The following is a 15,212-nucleotide window of genomic DNA, read 5'->3' as shown; positions in this document are numbered from 1 at the left end:
CTCATTGTATTGATACTGTACCTGAACTACTCCTATGCATCCAGGGTCAGGAATAATTGAGTTGGTTTACTATTTGAGTTGTATAGTGTTTCCCCATTGTGTATGAGTGAGCTATTAATTCAGGTTTCTTAGTGGTAGAAATAACTGATTTACGGGTTTGTCCTTCCCCATTAACACTAAATTAAAACAGAGGAACCATATTTACACAGAGGACTTTTATTCCGCTTCTGAATGAAGCAAGTTCAGAAAATCGTCACACCCAGATTCCATCTCACCTTTCACAAGACCAGAACAGGGTCTTCACAATACAAAAATAAAATATATAGTTGTGATTGGTATTTTTTATGTGGGTAACTTTCTCAGGCAAGAATGGGAAATATGTGGTCACATGACGTAGTTCGGTAGCGTTTGGTTGGTTGCTTTACTCCTTGGTGGCCATGTGAGCCATCAGGTCAATGACACGGTTGCTGTAGCCAAACTCATTGTCATACCTGGGAGAGAGGAGACAGTCAGGTTTCTTCACTCAACAAGAATGTGTGTGTGTTGATACGAGTGTATATTTGCAGAGGATGAATGCGTACCATGTGACCAGCTTGACGAAGTGGTCGTTCAGAGCAATGCCAGCGCCGGCATCAAAGATGGAGGAGTGGGTGTCGCCGTTGAAGTCTGAAGAGACAACCTGTTGCTCCGTGTAGCCGAGAATTCCCTTCATGGGTCCATCGGCAGCAGCCTTGACAACCTTCTTGATGGCGTCGTAGCTGGCCTGTGGTTCAAGGAAACGAGGTGGGTTGTCTTATTGTTGATAAATTTACAACGCCAACTAATGTATTGTCTTGCCCAACAATGGGCTTTACTGCGATCTTTATTTAACTAGGTGGTCACTGTCTAACAACTGGTCCTAGGACAGTTATCTTTTTGCTTGTATCGGCAGGCAAGGTACACCATAGACACTCAGACATGTGTATTGGCAGTTTGGTAAGGCAGGGGGAGGGGCTACTCACAGGCTTCTCCAGACGGACAGTCAGGTCCACCACTGAGACGTTGGGGGTGGGGACACGGAAGGCCATGCCAGTGATCTTGCTGTGAGGAAGAAGGGGTGACAGCAGCATAAGGTCAAAGTTGAACTTACTCCTCTACAGCTTGATACAGACATAACGACTGGTTCTTAGACAAATGTCTGTTTCATTGCTATACATTTTACTGTTGACTGAACTGTAGTAATGGCTGACTAGTGTTATAAATGTGTAACTGGTTAGTTATTATACTAGTGTTTTACTGGTGGTCAGTTAGAGGTTGTTTTACAAGTGAATGTACAGCTGTATTGTAATAGTGTTTACTGGTGGTCAGTTAGAGGTTGTGAACTTGTGATACACGTATTATAATAGTCTCTTGTTTTACTGGTTGTTATTAGTTGTGGTACTGACCCGTTCAGCTCGGGGATGACCTTGCCGACAGCCTTGGCTGCTCCGGTGGAGGCAGGGATGATGTTCTGGCTGGCACCACGTCCATCCCTCCACAGCTTTCCAGAAGGACCATCAACAGTCTTCTGGGTGGCGGTGACGGCGTGAACGGTGCTCTGAGAGAGAGATGGGAAGGGAAGGGAGATGAGAGAGGTGTGATCCACATTGAGGTACAGAGGTGGTAGTGGGGGACGGCTGGATAAGAAAAACAGAGATGGTGTGTTGGTGATCTTAAAAACAGTCCATCCCTTGTACTGTTAGTGTCTTGTGTCGGTGTGAAACCTGTCATTATGTCAGAGTAAGCCCTCTAGGTGATTGTTCCCAGGTGTTGTGTTATAATCCGTACCATCAGACCTTCAATGATGTGGTAGTTATCGTGGATGACCTTGGCCAGGGGAGCCAGGCAGTTGGTTGTGCATGAAGCATTGCTGTGGAGAGAGACGTGCTAAATTATAGTCTGAACCGCAACAGAATAGCCAGGTGTTGCAGGTAGTATCTGTTAAGTGGAGGGAGTGTGTTGAGTCGGAGGGAAGAAGGTCTCACCTGACAACCTTGAGGGAGTTGTCGTACTTCTCGTGGTTAACGCCCATGACAAACATGGGTGCATCAGCGCTGGGAGCAGAGATGACAACCCTCTTGGCACCGCCCTTCAGATGGGTCTGGAGGAGGAGGGAGAGATGTTAGAGTCCATTATTACATTTTTTTGTAACCTGGTTAAATATTGTTGCCTAGTTATTGTATGTATTCAACTAATGCACCACATGCAGGTTAAGCCTGATGGGTAAAGTCATGTTATAAAGGAGTCATTTCTGTTCTAATGATATTCCCATATCATACAGTTCTGGATGCTGTGTCTACTGATGGGGATACTTACAGAGGCCTTCTCAATGGTGGTGAAAACACCTGTTGACTCAACTACATAGGTGGCACCAGCATCTCCCCACTTGATGTTAGCTGGGTCTCTCCTGAGAAGGAGAGAGAGAGGTTCAGGGTTATATTATGAGGAAGCAGAGCACCATAGACTAATAGACTATCATTTATATTGTTATGGATTCCACAAGGGGGCGCCATTCCATAAGGCCACAAGGGACTTTAGGTCTCTCCTGCATATTCTACAGATGCTGACCTGATTTGTATGAATTTCTTTAGATGTGGAAAACAAAATGTGAATTATTTGTTATTAAATTAACTCACTCGTGGAACACAGTGATTTTGTGTCCATCGATGACCAGCTTGCCACCCTCAGCCTTGACCTCACCGTGGAAACGTCCGTGGGTGGAGTCATACTTGAACATGTAGACCTGAAGAGGGAGAAGGAGAGGTGGTGAGTCTCTTGGCCTATTGTTAATAGATCCTAAGTTATGACAGGGCCTTGGTTTGTTCATTGAGGGCAACAGGGACATTAAAAGGTCTTAAAGTTATTGAAACCACTTAATAAGTTAGACTGAAGAACAAATGTATACATATGCAAAATATTTCACTAAGTCTTAAAACCTTACTTTATACATGTCAGGGATCAATATGTTTTTCTACTGATTCAGTGGGCTAGAAGTCCCTGGTCCATTGTAGGCTTTAGACTACTCACCATGTAGTCCAGGTCGATGAAGGGGTCGTTGATGGCCACAATCTCAACTCCCTTCTTGGAGTGGAATGCAGCACGGGTCACCAGACGCCCGATACGGCCGAATCTGGGGGACAAGACGATTCATTCCATTAATCATTGATGTCACACCCAGTCCTTAACAATACTATGGAATTTCATAAACCTCTCGCCATTGAAAAACAAATGAAGTTGTGGTTGTCCCCCATCTGTCTCTCCTATATTCTAATGTAACAGCTGGTGCCTTACTCAGTAGGAAGCCACGTTTCAAAGGTCGCAAATAGAAATGTCATGTATACAACTGAACTAACATCTGACTGTTGTGTAGCACCTGAAGCAAAAGACTGGATATAAAAAGCCTTCAGAGAAATTTCAAATGAACATGTGGGAACCTCAAAATACTGTATTTCCAGAGAAAGAGGACAGGGTTCAGGGAGGTGTGTATCATAGCCAGCAGAGTAAACAGGACTGAGGCTTTACTCTGTGGTGTAAAGTCCTGTCTGCCCCTCATGTGGTAATCCTCCACCATCAAGTGAGGCCTGTTTGATTAGTAGTTACTTTTTAACTAGACAATGAAGGTCAGACAGACAGGCTCTGACACTGTCCTCAGAGGTGGAGGAGGAGAGGAAATGCAGACCTCACAGATTTGAGGAGTGAGGCCAAAGACACATTTTCAACTGTAGACTGGACAATAAAACTGTTCTATTCAACTAAGCATAAGGTGACCACTTGTCTACTAGTGAAAACAGAGAACAAGTGTGTTGTGTTAGTTAAGGGGTTAAATGAAAGTGGATCTTACCCATTGACACCTACTTTCACCATTTTGCCTGAGTTGGTCTAGTCCTCTGTGGGGGGAAGAGAAGATGGAAGTAGGAGACATTAACTATTAAAACAAATATTGACCATCCATTATGGTTTCTGGGGATTTCCATACTTTATGGCATAGAACTTTGCAACAGAGTTAAAGCTTTAAGGTAAGCAGAGGCATAGAGAACATAGCATAAGACAGAAAAGAGAGTATGCCATAGGTTCTCTTGAATAGAGAACAGTATCTACACAAATGACTGCAACTCATAGTAAGTTTATGCAAAGAAGTACACTAGGCCAATAGACCAAGACACACATTTAAAAGAACAGCAAAACGTTTTAAACTGGAGTAAATTCGTAAGAGTCTATTTAAGCAAATTGCAACATGTTGTAAGCAACAGTTATGAACTGAAAGTCTAAACTTTGCGTCAGGGATTCAGAGTTCAATCATGGCAGATTGAAGTCACTTTAACAAGAGGTTCGAATAGGCTTTTCTAAAGCAAAAGAAAACTATAAACATCAAGTAGTTCGAGCTGCATCTCATCAACCATGACATTAAATAATTGGCCACGCATGCAGCAAGTCTTAGAATAAAACAAACAATTGCAAGGTTGTCAAGCCAAAAAGCTGACAATCTCCCTAATCTTCTTGCTATCTAGGCCCATATCAACCCCAGCCATGAATTGAGTTAGATATCCTAATGTAGCCGTTGGTTGGTCATTTACCGTTTGTGAGATGCCTCAATCCTGTCTTACGACTTTCGGGTGTGAGTGGGGACTGGCAGAGCTGGGCTACCTATTTATTTCCACCCTGTATGGACACGCCCCTTTGTGTGCTACGGGCTCTAAACCCCGCCCCTTTCAGAATGTCAAGGTCATAAGGAAGTTGTGACGAGTCAGCCTATTAGAAATGTAGTTTATGTAGCCTAACAATAAAGCTGCATTAGCTATAGTATGAAAACATTAGTTGAAATACTTAATTATTCAAATGAGTCTTGCTGTGTTCATCCCCTTGCCTGGTATTTAAACTAAAGTAGCATTAATTTCGTGGGTGATAGTGAATAGTGCCGGACTGAATATGTGAAGTGAAGTGAAGTGCTTTCACTTTGATTTCTTTTGCTTTCAGGGAAGTTCATCAGACTCTCTGTATCTTTTTTTCACTCAAGGCCGCCACGTTCACCTTCCCATAACTTTAATTCTGAAGTATAGGAACAGACGATGAAACACTACACAGATATAATAAGTCCTTGGATGGCCAAATGATATAATAGAGGGTCTGTTCCCGTGTGACCTTCTCACTAGATAGGGAGAGCCAGACAGCGAGAGCAAACGGGGATCAAATCCCTTTCCTCCGCAGTGTGACATTTACAGTCCAAAGACCATGACCCTTCACTTTCAACCTCTCTCCTCTCTCCTCTCCTTCTCTCCTCTCTCCTCTCCTTCTCTCCTCTCCTTCCCTGCCTGGGGTGTGAGGAGGGCTGTGTGGACCTATGGCCATGTCCTGGTCAGGTCAGTCTATAGAGTCTGAACACACCACATTTTGCACATTCTCATGCCTGAAGCCAAGACACAGTTCTCACAGAAGTAACTTGTGTGGGTGTGTTTTTGTCTGTCTACTCAAGTGACTGTGTCTCTAAGGAGTTGAGTTCTATCTATGTCAGAGTAACCGAATGGCAAGTCTGGTTATAACACAAGACTGGGTCCGTGGATCTGGTTTTGTTCACTTGGTGTCTCAAAGGAACATTTGGAACAAGAAAACACAAGGATTTTAGTTATCTAAATGAAACGACCCCTCCAGCCTTCTCTTATGTACAGAATTCCAGTCTGTCTGGTCGTGGTAGGGACAAGTATATATGTAGCCCTGTGTCATGTGGAAACTTTCCCTAATTTGAATGCCTTATCTTTTGCTTGAACATGAAACAGCCCACCTTGTATATTCCAGTGTACCACCCTCCTAAACCTAAACCTAATAGTTGGTTCATTGCAGAATTCTCTGACCTCTGTCTTTGGTTATATGACAGGGTTATTCTTGGAGATCTAAACATTCATGTGTTTAGCCCAAATAATGCACTAGCTAGGGAGTTTTGAACCCGTTAGGGTTGCCACAGGGCCGACACACATTCAAGGCCATACTGTTGATCAGGTGCTGTCCTATGGTCCGAATATTGATTACTTGGAAACTATTGACGTGTGTGTCTCTGACAATCTCAGTGTTCTTTTTTAAATGCTTTCTCCTACTCCTCCTAAAAATGTGTTTGTCGCCACTCGCTTTCACATCATTATCTCCACAACTCCTAGTAAGTTCCTCTACCAATGCCTTCTGATCCTCTACTACTCCTGTTATTTGTCGTCGCAACGATGATTTTCTGGAAAGCTTCAATGATATATGTGAGGCTACTTTAGACTCAGTGGCACCAGTTAAAACCAGAAATAAAGTGCCGGCCAGCGTCTCACCACGATTAAATGACCACACATCTGCTTTCAAAAGTGAACTTGGAAAGGCTGAACGTAAATGGAAGGCCTGTAAACTTCAAGTATTCTATGAGATAATGAAGGAGCTGATGAGAAATGATAATGTTGCGGGTTAAAGATGCAAGAGCGAACTACTTCTCTACCCTGATCTCTGAGAACTCCCCCAACTTTAGAAAATATTAGATCCCAGATTGACAGTAGCTGACTCCATACCAGCATTGCTGGTACCAGCATTGCCAGCATTACCAGCATTGCCACTTGAGGCAACTACTCTGAGACTGTCTACTGCTTCCTTTTTCTCCTTTGAGCAAATATCCTTTGAGTCCCTCCTTGATACTGTAGGTCACCTGAAGACCTAATCCTGCCCCTTGGTCATGATCCCTACTAGATCACGCTTACTGTTGGGTTGGCCCTTACATTCTGCCTATTGTAAGTAGCTCCCAGACTTCTGGCTCCTTTTCAGCCTATTTTAAAACTGATCTGGTCCAACCTCCCCTTAAAGAGCCCAATATAGACCCCTCCTCACTGAGTAATTATAGACTTATCTCTAAACTTTTTCTCCAAGATTTTTTGAAAAAGTCAAGCTTTTCAAGCTTATTTGAGTATGAACAACTTATCTGAAAAATTCCAGTCTGACTTCCGCTCACTTCACAGCACGGAAACTATTAAAAGTCAGTAATGGCTTTCTGTTGGCTGCCGATCCTGGCAAATGCTCTACCCTAGTTCTTTTGGATCTCAGTGCCGTGTTTGATACTATTGATCATAATATTCTTGTCACGCGGCTGTAGAAGTGGATGGGAATCCCCGGCATTGCCCTTGATTGGTTCAGGTAATATTTATGTAAAAAATATTTCTCAGTGAACATATGTGGTTCAGTATCATCCCCAGCACCTATTCACAATGGTGTCCCTCGGGTCAATTCTGGGGTCAAATCCTTTTTTCCCTGAAACACATTCAGTGACGTCTGTCCATGTATGATTACCTTCTTTTTTTTAAAGCAATGAGCATGTGCTATGACAATTATAAAATGAAAGGACACATCTATGGTTAATAAAACATGCTGGATCCCATTACTGCCTATGTGGTCGCTGGTTTCAAAGGTCAATGGTTTGAATCCTCAAACCGACTACTGTAGGTGAAAAATCAGTAGATGTGGACTTGAGCAAGGCACTTAACCCTAATAATGGCTGATCCCTGGCCGAGAACACACTCTCTGAGGGTTGTCCACAGAAATCCCCCAAAAATCGAATTCACACGTGTATGAAACACACTTGTACATGTGTGAAATAGTACAAATGTAAACACCCAAGTAATTACTATATTGCAAAATGTAAATTGGTTTTCAATCATTTCTAGGTCAATAAAGACTTGTTGGAACCAGGGAGGGGCGTCAGGGATCTTCTCTTTCTGCTCTCTATAGGAATATAAAACAACCAATTAGTAGAGTCTGAACCCTTACGCCTTTGGCCCATATGCCTCTACAAGCAAAACACACAACAACTTGTACCTAAATATCACAGCGAAGGAAATAACACAGAACTAGCGCAACATGTTCTCCAACACAGCGCGACATGCCATGACACATGAACAACATGTTCTCCAACACAGCGCGACATGCCATGACCCACGACACATGATCAACATGTTCAACAGCACAATAGCAGTCATGCCACCCAGCACTAATATTTTTGTCACAGGTGTTGTGATTTAGGGTGGTGACGAGCCAATGACCTGGGCATAGTTGAACTACCACGACCCCATGTGAACACGCACTGCTCTTGGCCTCAGCTGCACAGCTTAAGGTCAGAGAGGTGAAGTAAAGGTCGTTCTATAAATAGAATCAGACCGGTCTACTCCTCGGTGGATGGTATATACTGGTGATACTGTGTACTGTACTTGACCCTGCTTAATATCACACTACATGATCACACAGTCATCATAGGTCATACTGTAGTCCATGGTAGGCTCATATAATGGCCAACTTCTCCCTTAATTGAGGGTTTTCATGTAGGCCTACAGATTTCTGTAAGAACATTTTTCATTTGTGTCTGATAACTAAACATCTCAAGTGCTTTTGAGAAAATCAGAAGAAGCCAAAAGTAGTTTAGAATACTAAAGAGGAGCCATGGTCTGGCCCTAAATCTAGACCCAGAAGATCCTAGACCAGATGGTGCGAGGCTGAGAGTAAAGGAAGACTACTGCTGTAGGCTATGTGTCAAATATACAGTGCTCTCTGCAATTATTGGGACAGTGAAGCATTTTTTCTTCTTTTGGATCTATACTCTAAAAGTTTGGATTTTGAAATCAAACAATGACCATGAGGTTAAAGTGCAGACTGTCAGATTTAATTTGAGTATTTCATCCATATCAGGTGAACCGTTTAGAAAGAACAGCACTTTTTGTACATAATCCCCCATTTTTAGGGGAGCAAAGGTATTGGGACAAATTCACCTATGTGTATTAAAGTAGTAACAAGATAATTGTGCATCTAACTTTCTCACTCATCTTTATTCACAATTCACTCAGGACTATCTGTAATCATGGTAGCATCCACATTAATGTAGAAGTGTTTAGAAACATATTATATTCTTATTTTTAATAAAAGTGACTCCAAAATGACACAATACATTATTTATCATTAATTTCTATTGGGCACAAAATAATCTGAAACTCAACCAAAACAAACTGAAAATGCATCCAACAAATTTGTAGAGTCACAAGCTTGATGTAATCATTGGTGCTATGAATATGAGACCAAATATTAAACTTTTACTGCTTTAATAGAGCAATCCTACAACCCTGGTGTTGCCAGCACTGTTCATGCTCCGACTAATTTAAGTTATCTGAAAATGTCTTCAGATTTGACCTCTGGTAAAACATGCATCAGAAACGTGTACACCTGGGTTCATATGCTGCTGAATTATCATCAGTCTCATAATGTCCATTAACAGAGTCCAGCACTAAATCTGAAGTCTGGAATGCACATCGGTTTGGACCTTGCAACATGACAGACTAATTCAGACTGACCTCTTGTGGTTTACTTTAGGGACTGCATCCAGTCTTTTAACCTGAGTTAACCTCTTCTGTGAGGAACACACTACTGACTCTCTAGAGCCCCCAATCTCAACTCTGGACCTCGAAGTCACTTCCACTGCATGCTTTCATTGTTCCCTTCTAATCAGGGACTTGTGTAGAGCTGGGACACCAGGTGTGTGCAATTAATTACCAGGTAGAACAGAAAACCAGCAGGCTCCAGACCTCGTAGGGTCAGAGTTGAGTACCCCTGCTCTAGAGACTCAGTATTCACCATGGTGAAATGCCCTCTTTCTCCAAACCAGAACTGACCCTTGTGAAATGCCCTCTTTCCCCAACCCAGAACTGTATTTAAAGAGAGAAGATGATGTTCTGTTTGGGAAGTACTTGTCATATAGACAAGAGTTAACTCCCTTCTATAAGTGAGATACTAATATAGAAAATCCAGTTTGGAAGCATCAGTGGTAGCTTGATTAGCATAGCTCCAAGCCCTAATTGGTCCTCCCACACAACCCCACCATTTAATGCAGGCATTTCATTTAGCTCTGAGGAAGACATGTACCTTCTCTCTCTCCCTCAGCTGCCTGTGGCAGATTTAATAAAAACGACCATGGAAACAGAGGTATAAATATCTGCTGTGAGAAATTGAACATTCAAATTGAATGGAAATGCATGAATATGTAGATGACGCATGCCAATGTGAAATGAACACATGGAGTCGAGGATTTGAGGATGTATCTGCCACTGGAAGATGTCAGGACTTTAATAGAACAACACTCAATACAACGTGGTTCAGTGTACATTTATTCATGCCAAATGTCAAATCAATAGCAGAGAGAAGAAACATTTGACTTTAATTATATTTTTTCAAATATTTATTTCCATTAAACATGCCATAACAACTATTCCTGCAGGATTAACAAGGACAATATTAGTCAAGAAAGACAACTTTTAAATACTTTGTTTTAAATAATGTGCAGGTTTACTGTCAAAACAACACTCAGAGACTTAAAATAGAATAACATCTTGATGTAAACATAACTCTGATACTTTCAAGATTCAAATGAATAGATGTACAATATAAGTACAGCTAACCCCTTCCAACAGACAGGAGACATACAGAGTAACTTTCTTTAAGCTCGATGGAACCACATTAGCAATACAGCAAGTACACTACAGCTACGCTACATGTAGACCACCTTTGTACTCACATTAACATCCTTGTATTCACCACATGTGTGTAAATGACTGTGTGCTGTGTAGCAGCCTACTGTGTGTTCGTCCTCATATCCCCTGAGGGGTGTCAGTCTCTTCCTCTCTCTCCACTAGCAGCCCAGTCCACTCATTGACCCGATCCGGTCCAGTTTGAGTCCGAAGCATCCTCGGTTCCACCCCCTCCTCGACCGGTCCGTCACAGCTCTTTTCTGATTGGCCAGGGTCCCCTTCAGGAGGCGGAGCCAGGTGCTGTCACCCTGTGCTGGTATGTCAGCCCATTTGGGGTACTCAGCGACTTTGACCCCGGAAGTGAAAGCCGAGGAGGGCTCCTCTGGTTGGCTGCTCACCAGGTTCTCCAGGTCATCCAGGGTCAGGTCGTTGTAGCGATCCAGAAACTGCTCAACAAACTAGGCAGGAACAACAAATATGCTGTTATTATTATGCAATGAACATGTTATTATTACTACGCAGAAAAGTCACGAGAGCTCAGTAAAAAAGTTATTGATGATCCAAATATACCCTCTACTCCCCTCTTCCCCATCTCCCCTCTGTCCCACTCTCCCCCTACTCCCCCCCCCCTAACTTTCCACTCCCCCTCTTTCTCCATCCCCATCCCCTCTTTTCCTATTCTCCTCCCATTACCCCTCTCCCTTCACCCTCCTTACCTGGATGGCATCAGGTGAGGGGTGCAGGGTGCGCCCCTCTGTGTGCCCCAGGGGTGCTATCAGGAGCAGAGCAGCACAGAGCAGAGCTGGGTACAGCATGGCAGCAGTGAGTAGAGGGAGGGCAGGAACAGTAATGCAGGAGACTGTCTGGACACGACTACACTGACACTGCAATGACTACAGGATTCTGTAAAAACAGAGAGGAATTAATATTAATATACCAATATAGATAATACAGTGACTATTGATACAACTATAATACATCTCTAAAACCATACAGAAAAATGTTTATGACTACACATCACACAGAGCAATGACCACCACCACGACTCTACTGACCATAAAGGTAAATCCATGATCATGCTTTATGATGGCTTTTAATACTCTGATGTTAATAATCAAATACATGAGAGAAATTGCCTTGTACACACAATATACTGCTGTATGAAAAGCTGAGACGAGGTAGAAATTGTGACATTATGTCTGTGAGATGAGTAGTGATTTTTCATTTAATAACTTATAAAAAATCTGATCTACAAATGAGCCCGATTCCTCTATAACAAATCAGTCCATTATACTTCCTGGTTCTTCATGATCAAATAGACATGGATGCATTTAAGTATTTACTCAAAAATAATAATTATTACATGACAACGTACTAAATCAAATAAAAACATTCATTGTATATGATGAAATATGCAGCAATACCTACTTTTTGGTACAAATTCCATCTTCCTATGTACCTAATCAACCTGAAAGTACAGGTGCATAACCTCTCACCCTTTCGCTAAACGAACAAATAAAGAATGCATGAAACAACTCACACTTTGTCTTCTTCTCTCGTCTCCGATGCTGTGGGTCACTGTGTGCTCTCACAGGCTGGCTGCATCTCTTTCACAGTCTTTCCCTCTATCAGCTACCTCTCACTGTTTGGCACCTGCTGAAAGCATCACTATCTCACGCTTTGCCCCTCCTTTTCTCCTCTTCCCTCTCTCTCACTGATGTTATTGAAGGGATGAGTTTGCCACTTGTGTTTGCTTGGCTGTGGTTTAATGTTAGTGTATCAGCTGGGATGATGCGGTGGGTTTATACTGGCAAATATCCTCCCTCCGGCCCCCTCCATCTCCCCTCCCCTACTTCATCACTGGGATGATGTCATGGCAGTAGGAGTGTTTGTCATTACCAAGGTGACTAGAGGTTGCCGGTGGCCACACATCTCCCCTGCTCGGAACACAATGATGTCACGGGAGGACACCCACCAGGGTCAAAGGGCAAACAGAAACATGACAAGAGCGCCCAACGGGTACAGTGGCTGGGGAGGACCAATTTTTGTAACTGGACCTACAGTGGAGGTCTTCCTCCATCGGTCTGGTAACCCCACCACCCCATCAGTAGGTGTGTATATACCTGCACTGTATTTGTGTCATAGCATCTCTACTGTGTCATTGCAAAGCCTCACTTTCTATCCTGTGTGTTTATAGCCTCGTTCTACCCTGTGTGTTTATAGCCTCGCTCTACCCTGTGTGTTTATAGCCTCGCTCTACCCTGTGTGTTTATAGCCTCGCTCTACCCTGTGTGTTTATAGCCTCGCTCTACCCTGTGTGTTTATAGCCTCGCTCTACCCTGTGTGTTTATAGCCTCGCTCTACCCTGTGTGTTTATAGCCTCGCTCTACCCTGTGTGTTTATAGCCTCGCTCTACCCTGTGTGTTTATAGACTCGCTCTACCCTGTGTGTTTATAACCTCGCTCTACCCTGTGTGTTTATAGCCTCGCTCTACCCTGTGTGTTTATAGCCGCGCTCTACCCTGTGTGTTTATAGCGCTCTACCCTGTGTGCGCTCTACCCTGTGTGTTTATAGCCTCGCTCTACCCTGTGTGTTTATAGCCTCGCTCTACCCTGTGTGTTTATAGCCTCGCTCTACCCTGTGTGTTTATAGCCTCGCTCTACCCTGTGTGTTTATAGCCTGCTCTACCCTGTGTGTTTATAGCCTCGCTCTACCCTGTGTGTTTATAGCCTCGCTCTACCCTGTGTGTTTATAGCCTCGCTCTACCCTGTGTGTTTATAGCCTCGCTCTACCCTGTGTGTTTATAGCCTCGCTCTACCCTGTGTGTTTATAGCCTCGCTCTACCCTACCCTGTGTGTTTATAGCCTCGCTCTACCCTGTGTGTTTATAGCCTCGCTCTACCCTGTGTGTTTATAGCCTCGCTCTACCCTGTGTGTTTATAGCCTCGCTCTACCCTGTGTGTTTATAGCCTCGCTCTACCCTGTGTGTTTATAGCCTCGCTCTACCCTGTGTGTTTATAGCCTCGCTCTACCCTGTGTGTTTATAGCCTCGCTCTACCCTGTGTGTTTATAGCCTCGCTCTACCCTGTGTGTGGTGCCTTCTCTCCCTCATACAGTGAGCTACAATCTGTCAGTACCATCTGCTCTCAGCCCCCTGCAGCCTCTCTGCCATAACACCAGCAGGCATTGCAGATTAATCTCAGCACCCAGGACCAAATCTCTCATACATGCTGGTGTTGTCTGTCATAAGAGACTACCAGCAGATATTATTTGGCTATACCCTACAGCTGTGTTGTAGTACATATTGAGTCTCAGTCCTGTCTCGTTTGTACTCGGTCTTGACTGGTCTCGGACACAAGACCAGAGTAAAAAACTGATAATTATCAGCTTCCATTCAGTCAGCACATAGAGCTGCTTCGCCAGGCCACATATATATACTCCTTTCTTGAAACATGAATGTCTTAACAGTCTTTATACCTAATTATAGACAATATGTTTGCGCAGTGGCAAACCTATAGGCCTCCAGTGATTCTGAAAGGTTTGTGATTCTGAAAGGACATCAACCGTAATACCAGCGTACTCATGTAGGAGAGTGCACTTTTTGTAAAACACAAAAGGGCCGGTGTAGTGTAAGGTATACGCAGGTATAAACCGTATATCCAGTTTGTTTTCAGTGGGCATAGCATATACTCACTTATAATCCCTATTGATGCGTATCAAAGTAGTGTAGTGGACGTATACGATTTATCAATGACCCAGATAAATAATGCACAAAGTAGCCTACATAATCGCGAAGAACGTGTGGCGGCAGGTAGCCTAGTGTTGGGCCAGTAACCGAAATGTTGCTGGATGAGTCCCCGAACTGACAGGGTAAAAGTTCTGCCCCTGAACAAGGCAGTTAACCCACTGTTCCCCGGTCGGCCGTCATCATGAATAAGAATTAGGTCTTAACTGACTAAAATAAAAATATATTCACATGCGCGCCGCACACACAGCCTAGTTTCAGAAGAATAACATCTGCAGGCAGCTCTCAACAGTTTTTTTTACGTGGAGCAGCTCACAGAAGAATGACATTAGTAACCGGTAGGAAAGACGTTTCAATTTTGTCAACTCAAGCCATCTCTGGCCTCCAGATTTGCTGCAGGGAACTAGAGTGGAGACCATAAAAACGCAGACACTAACAGGACAGAAATATCCTATCTATTAAGCATTAATTCCCAACTATTAATATCAAATAAATCAGGCAAATATGTTACTTTTATATCACACTTTACACAGCTAGAGATGCAGGTGTCATTTTGTTAGTTAGCAAGAACTTGAACTGTTATACAGTTAGCATATCTCTTGCGTTCGCAAATTCACTCTGGCTATCTACTCTGATTTCAGATTACTCTCGGAACAACTGATGAATTTACAAATGGCTGAATATGACCGGTGCCAGTAAACAAAGGCAAACAAAGTAAGAGTTAGTCACGAACGCTCTAGATAACAGGTAAACAACCCAATCAGCTCTGCTAGGGCGAGTAAAATAGTCAGAGTGAGGTGTTCTCTCATTTGTGTCTGGAAGTAGCTAGCCAACTTTAGCCAGTTAGTTGGGTGCTTGGTTGGGACAAGCATGCATTGGTAGGCAAGCTGCAGAAGGATGAGGCTACAATTCCCTGTCATGTATCAGTGCAAT

General features: G+C 43.2%; 2 protein-coding genes across 3 annotated transcripts; both read right to left on the bottom strand.

Annotated features, from left to right (window-relative positions):
• Positions 1-200: 200 nt before the first annotated feature.
• gapdh (glyceraldehyde-3-phosphate dehydrogenase) lies at positions 201-4,694 on the bottom strand. Its single transcript, XM_024418691.2, has 11 exons — positions 4,593-4,694; positions 3,860-3,905; positions 3,046-3,148; positions 2,655-2,761; positions 2,335-2,425; positions 2,004-2,119; positions 1,807-1,888; positions 1,425-1,576; positions 1,002-1,080; positions 582-763; positions 201-491 (listed from the first exon to the last, which is right to left on the bottom strand). Exons 2-11 carry the CDS (start codon positions 3,880-3,882, stop codon positions 422-424), a joined length of 1,005 nt encoding a protein of 334 aa, XP_024274459.1. The 5' UTR covers positions 3,883-3,905; positions 4,593-4,694; the 3' UTR covers positions 201-421.
• Positions 4,695-10,159: 5,465 nt separating this feature from the next.
• On the bottom strand, positions 10,160-12,329 carry wu:fj39g12 (C-type natriuretic peptide-like). 2 transcript variants are annotated; one of them, XM_024419515.2, is made up of 3 exons: positions 12,076-12,329; positions 11,252-11,438; positions 10,160-10,993 (listed from the first exon to the last, which is right to left on the bottom strand). In XM_024419515.2, exons 2-3 carry the CDS (start codon positions 11,348-11,350, stop codon positions 10,697-10,699), a joined length of 396 nt encoding a protein of 131 aa, XP_024275283.1. In that variant the 5' UTR covers positions 11,351-11,438; positions 12,076-12,329; the 3' UTR covers positions 10,160-10,696. The 2 variants fall into 2 exon arrangements, with proteins under 2 accessions (XP_024275283.1, XP_024275284.1); XM_024419516.2 differs by lacking the exon at positions 12,076-12,329 and adding an exon at positions 11,964-12,019.
• Positions 12,330-15,212: the final 2,883 nt, after the last annotated feature.

Source organism: Oncorhynchus tshawytscha, linkage group LG03, assembly GCF_018296145.1.
Source record: "Oncorhynchus tshawytscha isolate Ot180627B linkage group LG03, Otsh_v2.0, whole genome shotgun sequence".
Classification (NCBI taxonomy): domain Eukaryota; kingdom Metazoa; phylum Chordata; class Actinopteri; order Salmoniformes; family Salmonidae; genus Oncorhynchus; species Oncorhynchus tshawytscha.
This window is presented reverse-complemented; position numbering and strand designations above follow the sequence as displayed.

Coding starts and splice junctions, on each gene's coding strand:
- wu:fj39g12 (XM_024419515.2), bottom strand. CDS start 11,350: ATGCTGTACCCAGCTCTGCTCTGTGCTGCTCTGCTCCTGATAGCACCC. Junction 10,994..11,251: donor CCTCACCTGATGCCATCCAG/GTAAGGAGGGTG, acceptor GTTCCTGCCTAG/TTTGTTGAGCAGTTTCTGGA.
- gapdh (XM_024418691.2), bottom strand. CDS start 3,882: ATGGTGAAAGTAGGTGTCAATGG. Junction 3,149..3,859: donor GTGAAAGTAGGTGTCAATGG/GTAAGATCCACT, acceptor CTTGTCCCCCAG/ATTCGGCCGTATCGGGCGTC. Junction 2,426..2,654: donor AAAATCACTGTGTTCCACGA/GTGAGTTAATTT, acceptor TCTCCTTCTCAG/GAGAGACCCAGCTAACATCA.